General features: G+C 41.4%; 1 protein-coding gene and 1 long non-coding RNA gene across 2 annotated transcripts in view; one reads left to right on the forward strand and one right to left on the reverse strand.

The window, feature by feature from the left end:
* Positions 1 to 11,952, reverse strand: part of LOC105829194 — a 41,426-nt gene extending 29,474 nt beyond the window's left edge. The window contains exon 1 of the mRNA XM_012667872.3: positions 7,140 to 11,952. Within this exon, the coding sequence (XP_012523326.2) occupies positions 7,140 to 10,364 (3,225 nt within the window). The 5' untranslated portion in view covers positions 10,365 to 11,952. The remainder of the gene's footprint in view (positions 1 to 7,139) is intronic.
* Positions 104 to 6,704, forward strand: LOC118644285. The gene is made up of 2 exons (XR_004962097.1): positions 104 to 4,892; positions 4,954 to 6,704. It is a non-coding gene; the product is annotated as an uncharacterized LOC118644285 (long non-coding RNA).
* Positions 11,953 to 17,459: the final 5,507 nt, after the last annotated feature.

The following is a 17,459-nucleotide window of genomic DNA, read 5'->3' on the forward strand; positions in this document are numbered from 1 at the left end:
TCTTAACTCAAAAAAATTTGGGTTACTTTTTAATTTTACAAAATTATTTTTTTATTGATTGATTATCGATTACTTACTTACAAAATGTTTTAAGAATTTTAAAACATTATATTAATACTCTTAAAAAATGTTTAATTAAAATTCATAGATTCGAAAATTGAGTTATTAATGTTATTCTTGGATTTTTACAATTTTTCACCAACACAATTACAAGATATAAGTAGCTCGGATAAAAAGCACTTTCACTATTAAATTTAATGGGCATCACGTATAAAAATATCTCTTTCTTCATTCATACTCAAGTTTAATTAACAGACAAGAAATACGCTGGCGTGCTTTCGCTTTAAAAAATTTCAAGGGTATTATGGAAAATGTTAATGACATTAGACAAAAACAGCTTGCAAATAATTTCATTATGCGATATCAAGCAACTTCTTATTATATATCCATTTAGATGCGGTGTAAAAATATGGCGATACCGCATATCATTTCCCGGTTTCCTTCCAAAAGAAGAACGAGAAATTATATCTGTAATATGAAAAAGGAGGAAAGCTAACGAAAGGACGCAGACGGAAAGAGGATATGGCGTTATCACGGCGGTTTTGAACTAAACAGGACGTTACACTAACGTTCGACCGGATGGTAGTCAGCTGACATATGTATATACGCGCCGATCGGTGTCGTTAGCTTTGTTTAAATTCCTTTAGGTGTCCCAGTTAATAATTATACATACCATACGGATGATACGCGTATACACATGTATACTGCATGCAGACTTGCAATAATAGTCTTGCAATGACGCACAATTGGTTAACTATATTGACTAATTATTTCTTGTATCATTCTGTTATTATTTTACACTAGTCTAAGAAATGCGAAAAAGACAAACACAAAAAATACACAATTGTTTTTTTTTCATATATTTTAAAAATTTTAAAGTAAAAAATTGGAAAATCTTTGGCACTAAATTAATATCAATTTTCACAAGTAATAAAATAAAAAATAGATGTAATAAAACATAAAAAAAACTTATCGACAATTATAAATGGCAAAGTTTGTATTTCTCACGGTTAGACATAACAAGGTTTAAGTTCAATGCACTTACTAAAGAATAACGACTTTCTATACGGAAAATATATAAAATGATTAATTATTGTTCATTGCCACTCTAAAACTCGCGATATCCTCGTGTAAGAAACCGTCATTTTAGTTTCATATTACGTATTTTAGTCATTATAATTTACGCGAATGTAATGATCGAAATTATGCAATTTATCGCAGAATCGTAAAGGTTAGCACGCTGAATGACTGGATTATGACATAATACAACGTTAAGTAATCGCAGTTGAATCCAATGTGTATAGGAATAATCTAAACTGATGCATAAAATGTAACAAAGAATTTTCTTACATTTTTATTATTTATGTGAAATTTAATCTTATTACGTGAGTTGGTCCTTATATTCTTCTGTAAAGATATTTTATTGCATTCAATTTATTTCAAAGATTTTTTTTTTTTCATATTTATGACAGCTATAACATTTATTCATTACTATTGTAAAAGAAGCAAAGTATCGTAAAACGTCAAAACCTATAAATATGTTAAATATAGATTATCAAAATTTATTTGTATCAAGATAACATTAATGAAAAGCTATGAAGTGTTTTGTTACTTACATCGAAATAACACTCAACAGCCGATCCTTAATAATCTTCAGATCGCAGTAATTTTTTTTTCAGATTGATTAATATTTATTGTACGCGCATCACTTTGTACATTTCTCGATAATGCCGTTATAGCGTGCAATTTATGCGGCTCCGATTTAATCCGTATTTAATTTTCATCAAGTAGGTTTCAGTTCTGAAAATGCTGACGTGTAAATGTATAACTTGTTCGTACGTAACGAAGTAAACTGTACTGATATCCGCTACCATGCGTTCTTGTCAGGGAGCCGCAAATCGAGTTAGCTTGTCGCAAAAATATCATTATGTGCTGCTTGCGCGAACGGCGCTTCTACACATCAACTTATACTCCTGCAAGATCCGTAAAACCGGATTCATTGCGATGAACGAACTCGCTGAAGTCATATAATTACGTCCCTCCGGATATCGCCAGTCAAACCTAATCACATTTCATGACATGTCTCTATTTATGGGAATAAACTCCGTAACGGTGTTTATGTAAATAAATGCAAAATAAAGCTAAATCGAGAAATATTTCACTTCTGTATTATTACAAAAATAATCAGGTATTATACAGAGTATCTATAAAATTTATCATCATTCTTTATATTTCGGAAACAGTTCTAATAAATTATAAAAAATTGCAAAATATATGTTCGATTATTTCAAGGGATTATTCTGTCTCCCAATCTTCTTAAAAGAATAACCCCTTGAAATAATCGAACACGTTTTTTGCAATTTTTCATAATTTTGAATTGTTTTCGACATGTAGAAGATAAGAACAAACTTTATAGATGACTTGTACATAAGTTTGATCCTAAGAAAGAATTATAACAAAAAATGATTTAAATATACTGCAAACCCAAGTGTAGTTTTACACACTTTAAGTGTGTAAACGTAGTCACTGACCCTTTGTGATCTATAAACACTTCACGTTTATAGATACGTATTAACACATATAGATTAAATTTTATATTTAATTATAAGCTGTTAATTTTTGTCACAATCAAGTAAAAAATTCGTTTTCATATATATTTTACTGCACTAAATTAGAAATTTTATCCTGATTTTTTTGAAAAATTAATCTAGTTGAAATTATGCATAACAAATAGTAATTTTAGGAAAGATGCCGAAAAACAATGTGTACAAAGTTTTAATACGAGTTGTATTTGATTGTATCTCGCATACATCAATTTTATCAGCTGTTAACAATAAAACTTATTTTCTTGCACTTGACCCCGAACACCGCATAAACAACGTGCATTCTTCGCGATTTCCCGCTCGAAACTTCGTGGAAGTTGATAAAGAGGATTACGCTACCTTGACGTGCGTTCCAGTTTCTAGTTCGTTAAGCGATCGCTTTTTATTTAACGTTGGCCTCGTGAGTGGTGATATTCTTTTTCAGCATTTGCGAATATGCACCGTTACGTCGATTAGATGGAGCAGAAGCAATTTCGTGAATAAAATATGAAAATTATGCGCAATTCACGGCACGAGGAAGCACTCGCCGGCTTCTGCTAAGCGGCGACCGCACTTTGTGTATATTTCTTTGTCCGCAATACTGTTCCGAAGGATATCATTGTGCGCCCATTAGATAAGGCAGGGATATCATTTTATAAATGAATATTAACTAACGCGAATCGTATCCGGGAGATACTAGCCACGGTTCTAACTTGCAATAATGATTGTCACAATGCCAAAAATTTGAAATTGAATTAACATATTTTTATCGCAGATTTATATTATTATAAAATTGACTTACGTATTTGTCGTTGCCGAATGTAAAAGTAGCAGAATATAATTGTGATCAAATTTGTTTTATAGATCTTGTGTTTTTTTATCTTGGCTTTGATCTTTATTTTTATTAGGATAAACTCTATTAACCGTACGTATCTATTATATTGATACTTGAAATTCTATTTTGTTCTGTCAAACAAAATAAAATTTCAAGTCAAATGCACACATATTTGACTGACTTTCAAAAGTGTTTCATCTCAAAAATAAAAAAGAAAATTTGTTATTATTTCGACTTATTTTCAGACGCAGTATCGTCTGTCCCTTGTGTTATACATATTTTAGTTCATCCTATATGTAATATTTAACTGCTTAATTCGTCAAAATTCTTCAATTTCCGATTGTTAGCAGAGAAAAAATGTAGTTTTTAATTTAACACCTAGTACCAGAAATTAGGAGAAAGTGCGCAGTAGATTGATGAAGAGATTTCCTCTAACCAAGTAAATCATACATCTGCTGAATCATACTTGATTAAAAAGGAAATTATCTAGAATATTTTAACAAATACTATTAAATAAACACAATGCTATATTTATTTCATATCAATTAATTAAACACACACATCTAAATTTTAAATAGAATGTAAATAAAGAGGTAGTTCTTTTTCGTCAAAAACAATAAAACGGTAAATAAATCTCTGAACGTTAAGAATAACTTTACGTATGATAATTCAAACGATATTTTAAAAAAATAATGCGCGAAGTATCGATAAAAGCGTGCATTCCTAATTGAAGACAAAGCGGAGAATCAACAAGTGGCAAGCGGTATCACAGGGCTTTATCGAAAAATTATTGGCAAAACTGCTTTCGTCATTATTCTGCGAAATCCACTTCGCCAGGGACAAAGTTTTATCCGGAATGAACGTGCAATGTTTTGCAATGCAAATGTTATTTGATAACGTGTTAAAAAAAAAAAGGATTGAACTCTGTTGCGGTGTTATTGAGCGTGACAATTCTTAAGCTTCTCGGTGGAAAACAGAATATACGTTCGGGCTATTAATCAGTAGTAATACGTATCGCGATGTATCAGGCTCGCGTGAGACACGATTGTTAAGCACGTAACAATCTCGTTCTACATATGCATGAAAAAACGGCAGATTAAACATTGGGATCCCCGTTTATCGCCAGGAATAATCGCTGTTCTACCCGACGCCGATTCCCACTTCCTTATTATCTAATATGAGAAAGTAACAACTATCATCTCTCGCGCGGACGGAATCGCGCGGGGGATCGTGTGTCTGTGCGCGCGCCTAATTTCTCCTATTTTCCGCTGAATGTCGGACGCCTTCGGTTTCACTTCGCTTCGCCGCAGAGGACGCGATGATGCGTTTTACGAGAAGCCTGGAAATGAGTATGTGGCGCTCGAGCGAGGCAGACTCCACCGTCGAACGCTTTAGAAAGCGCCGCGCGGTTTTCGGTACGTTTTACTTTGTGCATTGGAATAATACGCCTGTTAATTTTGCAGTTTAATATCGCAGGCGAGCAGTGCCCACTGATATCTAATCGAGTCATCCGATCTCGCACAATGGCACACGGAATTGTACCTATTAAACGGTATTCCTTATTACGAACAACAACCAAATCGATGTGTCACCACGTTATATCAAGATTAAGATTTATTTTGCAGTAATTCTGTATAGATAAATTCAGACTTTTATTTATCTCTTTGCGTTATCTTGTAAAAATATAGAAAATTAAAAAAAACGAACACAACGATCTAAAACGTAATTATTACAAATTTAGAAGTAATATAAAATTTTATTTCTAAGATTTTTATCTTTTAATTGCAGACGTAAAAAATTCGTTATGATTGTATGAATTTTAATATAAACAATTTTCGTATAATACGCGAGTAAATATTGAGGTTTGTCTGTTATAATGCGCGAGTGTAATGACATTACTTTCCCGAGTAACGCTGAGTGATACAGCTAAAATGTAAATAAATAGATTTCGTTCTCCGTAAACTCTTGCTAATGTTTCGATGTCATCGAGTTGAGCAAGCAGAGTAAAATAAAAAGATTGTTTTTCTCACTTCCGATAAATCTCATCATCGTTTGCTATATACTCAATGCTGATTAACTTGATAGACAATTATTTCGAAGTGTCCGTAACAGCAATAATTAATTCAACAACCATCTAAATGTGGCCAATGTTCAGTTTAGGATGCGTGACATACCGTTACACGTGTCGTACAACGGTTTAACGAGGATTCTCGCAGTTCGTCGACGATGTAACGCGAGTGGAAGCGAGACGCAAAATCGAGGACGAATAAGTCACGAAATATACAGGATGTCACGCGATTTTCCCGCGTTTCCTTTCAGTCACGTATTTCTTGATTAACTTGAAGATGGTCTTTCTAACAATTTTTAACATCCAATCGAAAGTCTTCGTGATTGAGCTATTAACTAAAAGTCTTTAACAATTTATTCGAAATCTAACGATTAGAGTGTAATATTGTGATCTACATTGAAACTTGATTCGTAAGAAATTTTTTAGATTATCACACTTAAAAAATATTGATGCTTTGACAATCGCGTTAAAAAAATGTTTTCCGGAGTCATGAAATTAATGATAGGTAAAAGAAAGTTTGAGACACCCTGTATACACGAAGTGAAACGTGTTTGAAATATTTAGAGTTAATTAAAATTCCACAGCTGATGTTATTGGCGCAAACGTCGCCTTTGTCGAGCGACACTTATGTCCGGCATATTAAAGAAAGTGAAATAGCCGAACTGTCTTACGCACGTGAAAAGAAAGTGCAATGCTGCTGGTGGCAGCTTACTATCGAACTATATCGATCGTTGCATCTTCTCTCGTGGCGGCTCAACGTACTATTTAATGAAAATTTGATTTAATGAATACCTGCTCTCCCACTGAGGCAACAAGCTAAATGAGAACAAAAAACCTGCAAGTACCTCTTTGCGGTAAATTATTTGCGCTGTCATGTTTTGTTAGTTTATACTAATTGCCTCAATTCACGGAACATCTGTTTTATTTGAGATGTATTTTCTAATAAATGCCGTTTATTATAACGAAAATACATTGCAAATGTAATATTTTAATATAGTGGAGTTATGATTTAATTTGGATAATTATATTGCGATTTAATATTGTATTATATAAAAAGTGGATTATTTATAGTCTAATTTTATTAATATGATATGATGTAATATGGAAAAAATATATTTATAATTTTTATATAACTCTAGAAAATAAACTCTACTGCGACAAATACCGTTATTTATAAACATTACAGTTGTCATTTTTTCATAATTATAATATTTTTTACATATTTATTTTATTCACTTTATGAATATTAGTTTAATAAAATTTACTCACTAGATAAAAAAGTAAAATTAACTGTCAATTCGGTTTTCTCTTTCTCTAATTCAACTTTTGAAATATAAATTAAAGAAAAGTTGACATTGTATAAATAATATTCTTGCACAATATAAAAAAATAATTTTACATAATAATATAATACTTCAACCATTTTTCTAACTTGTACGACAACAAACAAATTACATGCATTTTACTGGAAAGAAAATTCGAATCTTCTAGCAATCAAACGTCGTGTCAATTACTGTTATTAATCACGACGTCAGAGTTTAAGTTCTCGATGCTTTTTGCATTTCTAAAAAGAGTGCAATTGAAGAAGACTCACCTTCGGCTTCTCCCGCTTTCTCCTGATGATGAGACCGTCGTTCTCTATGTAATCCGGCACATCCTTTCGGTTGCTGAAATTGAACACCATCGTGTTGTTTTGCTGATTCCATGGCTTTGTGTCCCAGAGACCACCGCCACCACCACCACCGCCTCCAGCATTCGTCTTCTTCGCAGGTTGTATCTCGTCAGCGCTCTTCAAGCTCACTACTACCTTGGTCGGTTGCTCGATGCTCTTGACCCGATTGATCAGGTTTTTCTCGAGTTCGCGATTGCTCAGATTTTGCTGCGGATGCTGTGTCTTTGTAGATACGAGCGGCCGTATGATGCCAATCTGCTTCTGCGGCGGCGAGAACTCGCTCTTCTGCTGGCACCGTATCGTCTTCGCCTCGTTGTTGCTCTGCGAATACGTCGCCGATGACGATATCGTCGCCGTTACGGTTGTCGTTGCGGTTTTAATCAAGCCCAAGCTGCAAATGGCGCCAATGGGTTTACATTCTGGCACAATTAGCTTCTCCTCGACGTCCTTGCTGTCGCCCTCTTCCTCGGGTTCGAGCCTCTCCCGCAATCTCGACGACGCTTTGGCGATCAGGACGCTGGCACCCATTTTGCTCCCGCACTCTGCCTTTACGACGCAGCGATCCTCCTCTTCCTCTTCCTCTTCCTCTTCCTTCTCCGGCATCGGCTCGTCCGCCAATTTTTGACCATTCTGCTTCACACCCGGTAGGTAAGTCTTGTCACCGGTGGACTCGTCGCCGAAGTTAAACTGCATCGTCGTGCCCGCCTTGCCGATGTTGTCCAGGGCGGTCTTGGAGATGGTTCTCGGTCCGTCCACGATTTCCTCGTCGACGCTCTTCTCCCCATCGTTGAACGCGACGTGGCTCGATTCGTCCACATTGGCGGACGATTCCGGAAGGTGACGATGCGCCTGTCGAGGACTCTCGACGCTCGTCCGCGGAGACTCCCTCTCGAGGTGCAGACGAAGAGTTCCTTTCTTCGTCTCTTGTTCCGGCTCCGCCGCCTTGTTGGAGCAGGATTCCCCCTTGACGGGGCTCAAGGACAGCGGCGGTTTGTGACGCGGACTTGGGATCTGAACGCGAATCGGGTCCTTGACGGGAGAGGAGGGGCTCTGCGCGCCCTGTCTGGCGTCCTTGACCGGTGACTGCGGGCTCGACAGTCTGGGCGACAGGATTCTCGGCGAGAGTACCGGCGTGACCGGCGGCGACTTAACGGCGATCTCCAGCGCGACCGCGGACTTGGTGGACGTCTTGCAGATCTGCGCCGGGGGCTCCGGGCTGTTCGCCGGCGAGAACTTGAGCTTGTGGCTCGTGGGCTCCGGCGACGGGGAGGACGAGTGCGACTTCTCGATCTGCTGGAACTTGCTGACCACCGAGGACACGGATTGCACGATTGGCTCCGTGACGACGCCGTCCACGTGATACTCCTCCTTGCCGGGCTGCGTCTCGATCAGCTCGGCGGTCGGCTTGTGCAGCAGGACCTTCCTCGGGGAGCCGACTCGAGCGCCGCCGTTGACGAGGGGCTTCGGCTGCAATGGCGGCTTCTGCAGCGGCAGCTTCTTCTGTGTCTGCGCCTTGAACGTGTCGTTGATGGTCTTGAAGGTGGCGACCTTCGCGGCGACCTCGCCCTTGGGCTTGAGCTTCCGCGCGGAGCTCTCGAAGATCCTCATGGTGGTCTTGACTAGATCCGGGGGCGGTCGCTCCGTCTCCGCCAGCACCGGCTTGATCCTCTTGGGCTTGTTGATCGGCTTCGGCCGGTCGAGCTCGCTCAGACGGCTCTCGATCTTGATCGACGTACGGTCCACGAGGATGATGTGGTCGTTGACCGGTTCCTGTTGACGAACGCCGTTCGTCACCGGCCGAGCGGCGACCGGAGCGGAAACCTGATGGTGGCGAAAGATCGCCACCTCGGCGTCTGGCGTCGCGACGCTGTTGTACCTCATCAGGGTCTCGACGCTGCGCGCCCGCTTCATCGAGTCGTTGCCTCGGGAGGCATTCCGGTACCTGTCGGTCCTGGTAGCAGTGGCGGCGACGACGACGACGCCGCCGCCGCCGCCGCTCCGCTTCGCGTACTTCCTGCCGTTGTTGCCGCTGGCGATGGTCTTCTCGCGACCGGTGGCGGCAGCCTCGTCGTCGTCTCGGTCCAGCAGATCCTCGAGGCTGGCCGCGCGCCGGAACCGCCGCACCGACGCGCGGCTCTTGTTCGTCTCGCGCAGAGTAAGGTTAAGGTACTTGCACCTGAGCTTGTTGACGATCCCCGGCCCGTACTGCAGCTCCTCGGAGCTGTCGCTCTCCGCGTCCTCGCAGCTGGACGCGCGACTCGACGTCGTCACGACGCGCGACGACGTACCCTTGGAACTCGGTTGCGTAGGCTCCTTTCTCACATTCCCGCCGTGGGACGATACCCTTTCGCGTTTGCCGCCGGTCAGTTGGACGGCAGCTGCGCGATCCTCGCGCTGCTGCGGTGTCGGCGCCGACAACGACGACGATTCGTTATTGGTTTCGTTACTCTCGTTCATCCTCGCGGTCCTCGGCGGCGGCGGCGGCTTGCCGTCCGCCGTCCTCGGGAGGGCGGCCGTCGCCTCCTCGTCCTTCTCCTCGCCGACGTACTCCGGCAGTTTCCTTTGTTCCGACATGACGTGTTCCGCGAAATGTTGCTTAACCGCCGGCGCGCCACCGTTCACAACATCCTCCGCGTCTTCCGAGCAGAGCGACAGGTCCGCCTCGAGACGCATGTTGTACGCGACTGACGACGGCGACGCGATCAAATCGGCGGCGGCGGTGGTGGTGGCGCCACCGGTCGGCGGCCTTCTCGCGGGGTACGAGGCGACGGCGGCGACGGCGGCGACGGGAGTAGAGGGGGAGGAGAGCAACGCGCCGCTACCACCGCCAGCCCCACAGCACGCGGTGTTGTTCTCGCTCATTAAACGCGCCGCGCGAACCGCGCCGGCGATCGCGTGATGCTCCTGAACCGTTGTTGAATTTTGTTCGGCGATGCCGTCGGGCGCCGTCGCGTTCCCCGACGTTACCGACGACGACGTGCCTATCATCGCGGTGCACAGCTTGACGCTCGCGCCGTTGTTCGCGAGGACCTTGCTCTGCTGACGGCGACGTTGTATCAGGTCGCGCTTCCATTGCGGCACGTTGCTGCTGCTGCTGCTGGTGCTGTTGTTCGCCTCGTTACCGGCGTTGCTGCCGGCGGTAGCCATGTTGGACGCGCGCCGCCAGTAACACTGCACTCTCTCTCTCTCCCTCTCTCTCTCTTTTTCTCTCGCTTCCGCGGGGTGCGAGCGTACGCACGCACGCACGTACGCACGCACGACGCACGCACGTACGTACGTTGGCGGTGACGTACGTCGTTTTCCCTACTCGTTTTTCCGGATCGCTCGACCGCTCCTCCACTTCATACTCTTGCAATCGACGATTTTCACCGGCCGCCCACGATCGCCGGGTAATAATCGGATGATCGCTCACACGCCGAGCATACGGTCGGGTACGCGCGCGAACGCACACATGAACGCGCGCACATATACACGATCTGCCGGAGCGTGTGGCCCGTGTGTAGGGAGAGAGAAAGACGGGACGGACGGACGAACGGACGGAGGCGGCGGCGGCGACAAGGTTACTGTTGTTGCTGTCCGCGTGTCGTGTCCTCCAGGCGGAGGATATTTACATACTTTCGGGTTCTCCACTCCGTCGAGAAGAGGGGCTCTCGCTACGCGAAAATCGATCGGCTCTCCATTCTCTCCTTCTCCCACCGAGAGAAAGAGCGGGCGGCACACGTCGCGCCTCTCTCCGCCTCTGTACCACGCGCGCGTACGTCCACCTGCCGCGCTCGCTGCTCTCCGTACGACGATGACGACGACAACGACGACGACGTACAAGACGTTGCCACCGCGGCGCCGAATACCGAATCCGAGGTTGCTAGGTTGCTTGCACCCGTTTGCCGCAGCAGCGGCGACGGCGGCGAAAACAGACCAACCAACCGACCGACCAACAGACGGAGAGACACCCGTCGCACACGCGCACGTCACACTGCGGCACGCGGATACGTCGCGCGATACGCCGAGTGTCACGAGAAAGCGCGATAACCAGGCGCACACAGAGCGCCGTCGCTCTAACGCGCGATGACTGGCGTGCCCGCCGCCTCCTGGAGTGCGGCGGCTACGGCGCGGCGGCACCCCGTGAGAGAGCCGGCCCACTCGACGAAATCGAAAGTATCTGCCTGCCTGCCTGCCTGCCTGCCTGCCACCGCCTGCCGTTGCTCGCGTGCGCGCGCGCGCGCGCGTTCGTTCGTTCGTTCGTGCGTGCGTGCGTGCGTGCGCCCGCGTATAGTAGTACGTGTACCCCTCGACGCCGAAGTCGAAAGGCGAACGCGCCTGTCTCGCGCGCCTCTCTCTCTCTCTCTCTCTCTCCCTCCCATCGGGGCATCTGCTGCCGCCCGCGATTCCGTCTCCCGTCGCCACCGACACCGCCGTCGATCGCCGAAGATCGCCTCTCTCTCGCGCGTTCGCGACCAACAGCCCGCCCTTCTTTCTCTCTCTCTCTCTCTCTTTCTCTCTTTTCACTTCCGTGCGTTTGTGTGTAACCGGTGTGCGCGCGCGCGCACCGAATCACCCCTCCGTTCTTACACACATACTTATGTCTCCTTCCCTTTCTCCTTCCTTTCTCTCGCTCGTTTGTTCTCCCTCTTTGACGCGCTCTCCCGCCGCGCTCGTACTCCCCACACTCTGTAATGTCACTCGGACGAGCGGTGGCGAGAAGGCGCTCGTACCGAGCACATGACGCGCCAACACAAAAAAAAAGAAAAAAAAAATCGAAGTCGCGTAGGGTTCCTGCGGGAGGGGCAATTTTAAGGGTTGATCTGTGGTACCACGTCGACGGTATGTGCGAAACGGATATCTCAATAATCCAAACGTCATTCCGAGTTTTCGTATGAATAATATGTAAAAAAGTAATTTTGTTACTACAGGAAAAATTATATGTAAAAAGTAACTGAGATAGATAAATGATCAGCAAATATTGTGATGTGTATATTTAAGGCGAGTTTTTTAATTCGTCAATTGATCAATTATGCGCAGAAGCAACTTTGCTCTGTAAAAGCTTTATTTACGCATCGTGCAATCGATGAATTAAAAAACTCGCCTGTATTTAATCAATTTGACAGACAGAAGCAGAGTTTACAAATTCTAGCAGATAACAAAATATTAGCAATGAGTTTTAGCTGTAATATCGAGAAATCTAGCAACAAAACATTCTTTTGGGTGAATGTTTAAGTCGAATAATCGATTGAGAGAGATTAGATTTATTTTATTTCATAAATAAGAGTATTATCACGTATACATTACGTATTTCTTAATCATAGTTTGATGTTTATTGTAAATTAATACATGCTAATAATTCACTTAATTATTATTATATTGTTATCGAATAACATTATATTGTTATTATTATATTGTTATCGAATAATAATTAGTATATGCTAATAACTTTATTAATTATTAATACATTGTTATTGAATAATCAACAGCCAAACGCGAATATTTGGATACAAATCATCCGCCCCAAATGTATCCCGTAATACTTGTATAATATGTATGCATATTCATATAGTAATCTTAGAACGCGCTGTTACTGTTGAGAGTAATATTTATTTATAATATAATTCAATTACGTTTGCTTACAGATAATAAATAAGAATAATGGTATTTATTAAATATTTATAATCTAGATCTTTATAAGTACAATAAATGCGTTAATCATTAATTTAAAAACAAAAGAGAATAAGCACCCTATTAAATTCAATCTACCAGTCGCAGGTTAAATTTGCGCATGACAACGTTCTAGAATTACAATTACTTAAGACCCCATGTGTACAATATCGTATGACCTGGAAATCCGCGATGTGCGAAACAGTCTCGTAACGAGCAAATCTTCACGACTTGAAAGCCCTAGCTACCTACTTCGCTTAAAATGCATAACTTCCATGACATTTGGGACTTGACTAGCGTACGTTACGAGTACCGCCGTTCACTTCATCTCATCCCTTATCCCCCGAACTTCTTCTCATCCTAGCGGAATGATCCGCGCGTACATATTTTCCGTCTTCCCCGAGCTGCTTCCCCCTCGCGTTCGCCACGGATTAAATGTTACGCTCCCGCGCGGGTGTTATTATGCCCTCCCTTCCGTAATTTACATGTGCTCTGTTCTAGACGACTCGCGAAATGGTCTGCTTCCTGCCCTCTCGGCACTCGTAATCACGACAAAGTCTAGCTGCGGTGATGCACACACTGGAACGTTCACTGTGCACCGTGCGTTGCATTCCGTGCAAGAATACACGGCGCGATAGAAATCGTGATGTATCGTTCCTCCAACTTTCAATAAATTTTATAGAAGCCCAACGGTGCGACATGTAGAGTTCACCACTCGAGTTCATTTTTATGCTTTAATATAAAACATAATATTATATATAATATTATGTTTTATTATATTCTATTATTATAACAAATTGCTTGTTATTCAATTATCACAGAATAACCATTATAACCAGTTATAACGAGTAAATATTTAAATACAAAGCATTGATATGATGGGCTTGATGTTTTAAGGGGATGTTGGAGTTAAACTTTATCGGGATTGATAATGTAGAGTCATTTGTGCACATTATTAACCAAATTTCGACATTATTTGTTCCTGTCGTCTATCAGTTTTTATAATTTCGTAAATACAATCTGTAGATCTTTCATACTAAGCAAATATTGTTACGGTGTGACAGCTCAAGACACCACACTCAAGTAAAAATACTGCAAATTAACTTTTTTTTTTAAGACTTTTATTCTGGTGACTTCAAATCTATGAAAGAAATAAAAAGATTTTGTAATACAAAAATTATTGGTTGTATTTTTTTGTTGATAAAACAGACGTCTTCAGCATTTTTTAAATAATAATATATATTATATATATATATAAAATTTTATGTTAAAATATATACTTATACGACTTCGTGTGCACAAAATTGGTTAAATTTCATATCTATCAGTATTAAATGTATTTATGATTCATTTTTTGATATGTATCATATATGAGGTGTTGTTATTACATTTTAGATATTTAATATTAATAAAGTTATATACTCTAATGATTTAGTTTAATATATTGGAAGTAATACAGAAATCCTTTCTTATACAATTCCCGTCCTTGAATTTTACCTTCAACTCTGAGGTGTGACATAGACGGAGAATTAAAACTATCGTGGAATGTTTGACGATCGAATGTTTGAAGCTCGAAAGGTATTCGATATACTGGAAGGGAAAGTAAATCGGTGTGGTAGCCTCTGTATTGGAATCGATGCCTTTCCATGATCGCGTAACAACGCAATGTCGTCGACTGGAAAGCTGAACTTGCTGAGCCCCCAAACCAACCAAACCGCTATATTAATCATTATATTACATTCCATTAGATTAGTAATTAATTATTTTATTATACATTGTTATCGATTAAAAATGATTAAAAAGTCATATCAAATTAAAATTCTAAACTTTATCTTTATCGAATGTAAGGTAAATGTTTTTTTTTTTAATAAAATACATGTAAATAATATAAAATGTGATATGTAAATAATATAAAAATGAAAACTACCGAGTAAGAGCGACTTAACTTATTTTATATTTATTGCTTCTGAGATATGCTTCGAGAAACTTTACCTTTAACTTTCTTGGAATCCTCGACTTTCGAGTCTAGTCCTCGACAAATGTAAGAGAGCTCAGTCTTTGTTACATCTTATTAATTACGATTGTTCCACGAGACCTCCATTACTTAGCCATAACTTTCGCGTATAAAAAGCTATATCGGTTATTATTAAATAAGTACTTTCGGCTTTTGTGGGTTGCAATATGGCGATACGCTTCGTACCTCTCGGTAGCTATAAAGTGCTTTACTGTCGACGTTAATGTCACGTTGCTCCCTTCCTTATTCCAGTATTCCGTACTCAGTTCGGCAACTGTCCGAGGGATGTTAAAGGAGCGCATAATTATCGGTAAGAACGGTGAAAGGTTCGTCTTGACGGCAACGTGATTATCTACGGCTGGTCGTTACATCGGCCAGGATTATGCCCTTCGCGTGATGCGATCGTCCGCGTTACATTAACCAAAGACGTTCGCATGATTTTTATTCTCGATTTCGTTACGATTACGCAGAAAAACGTAACGGGCGCCGTAATTACACAAATAAGGATACGATTATGAGTATTCTGGTATTAAATCACGTCGCGCCAAAGACTTTAAGCATATATGATTATCGCAAACGTTTTGCGTTAAAAAAAATTTTTTTTAACGTTAAATCGTAAAACCAATTTAAACAGTCTATAATTCGCGTCAGAGAATTCAGAGAATTGAATTCTAGGTGTTTATGACATATATGCGTCGTGTAATATTAAAAACATTTAAAAAATCGAAAATATTTTTCACACGTTACATAATACAGTAAATATTTATATATTTGAGGAATATAAAAATATATGAAAGTAAATATATTAAAAATATCAAAGATAAACAAAAAAAGCTCATAACATTCACATCAAGATACACGGCATGCAAAGTTAAAAATTCTACCGAGAAATGTAAATAATTTAAAGCAAACTTGATCAATCGATGTACGTCAAAATCGGGAAAATGTCCGACCGAAGTTATTCGATAGAGTTATCGTTTTGCAGATGCACAGCTCGATGTTTATCTTCGCTACTCCGGCGGCTGCATCGGTGCATCGGAAATCCCGCTAGCTCCGTTCCGTACGACATGACACAAAAGTTATCATAAACCGCGAACGGTTCCGTACGTCACATCTTTGTAAATCACTTATACCGCAACTCTTCGTTTTCCAAACGCGTTGCGGCAAAATCGCTTTGCGCCCGTAAAGGACTTATTAGCGCGCGCATTCCGGCCGAGTGCTCCGGCTCAGCCGGAACGAAAGTATCGATACATGACTGATTTTGCAACGAGGCGAAAAATATAGGGAATATGAAATTCTTGTTGTATGAAATTAGCCGTATATACACCGAGGAATCTCCGTCCATCAGCCTTTACTTAACGTAAGTAATTCTCATTTTATTGCGTCACGAGGCATGCGGGTATTACGAAGATATTATATAATAGTACATAAGTAAAAAAGTTTATTTATGTAGAATACAGAAGTTAGGTAAGAATGCGATGTAAAAGATTTATAATTATATTTATAGATATTGTATGTTAACAAAAATATTTATATAGTATTTACTTTTGTAGAAATTTATATATTATACGATTTTCAAGGTAGTTTTTATTGTTATAATATGAGAAAGAGAGAAAGTTTGTATATGTTTAAAAATATATTACAGTGACAAAAAAATTGCTAGACAATTAAAATACGAAAAATTATTAGATAGCAAGTGGTCGTAAAATTTTTCCTTGAATGAAGCTTAAGAAATAATATTACGTGCTCTTTTGTTCTAAAAAAGTTTGCTAGCACAACTTTTAAAGGGACTTTATAAAATTCAATACGACATAACTATAGCACTAAAGGCCTCTCTCTCTCTCTCTCTCTCTCTCTCCGTATACATTATATTTCTTAAGGCCATCACACAATGCCAGACAACAGGCAATAGAAACAGAAATAATGAAAGAGAGAAAGAGAGAAAGAATCTTCTCTCTTTCTCTCTTTCTTTATTTCCTATTCCTATTGTTTGTTGCCTGGCATTGTGTGCTGGCCTTAAGAAATATATACGCAGAAAGAGAGAGAGAGAGAGAGAGAGAGAGAGAGAGAGAGAGAGAGAGAGAGAGAGAGAGAGAGAGAGAGAGAGAGAGAGAGAGAGAGAGAGAGAGAGAGAGGAGAGAAGAGAGGAGAGAGAGAAGAGAGAAGAGAGATAGAGATAAGAGAGAGATAAGAAGAGAGAGAAGAGAGAAGATAGAGAGAGAGAGAGAGAGAGAGAGAGAGAGAGAGAGAGAGAGAGAGAGAGGAGAGAGAAGAAAGAGGCGCGAGAGCGAGAGAGAAGAGAGAGAGAAGAGCCCTCGAAGACTCTCTCTCGCGAGAGATCTCCGATCGCTCTATCTCTCTCGGATCTCTCGCTCGTCTCTACCTACGCTCTCTCTCTCTCTCGCTACTACTCGCTCGCTCGACACGCTCTCGCACTCTCTCTCTCGCTCTCTCGGCCTCTCTCTCTCTCTCTCATTCCTCTCTCCTTCGATTCGCATCCTTCGCTACCGCTTCGCCCTACTCTACTCTCGTCTCTCTCGCTCGCCTCTCTCCTCGCTGTCTCCTCTCCGCTCTTCGCT

This window comes from Monomorium pharaonis, chromosome 2 (assembly GCF_013373865.1).
Source record: "Monomorium pharaonis isolate MP-MQ-018 chromosome 2, ASM1337386v2, whole genome shotgun sequence".
NCBI classification, from domain to species: Eukaryota; Metazoa; Arthropoda; class Insecta; order Hymenoptera; family Formicidae; genus Monomorium; species Monomorium pharaonis.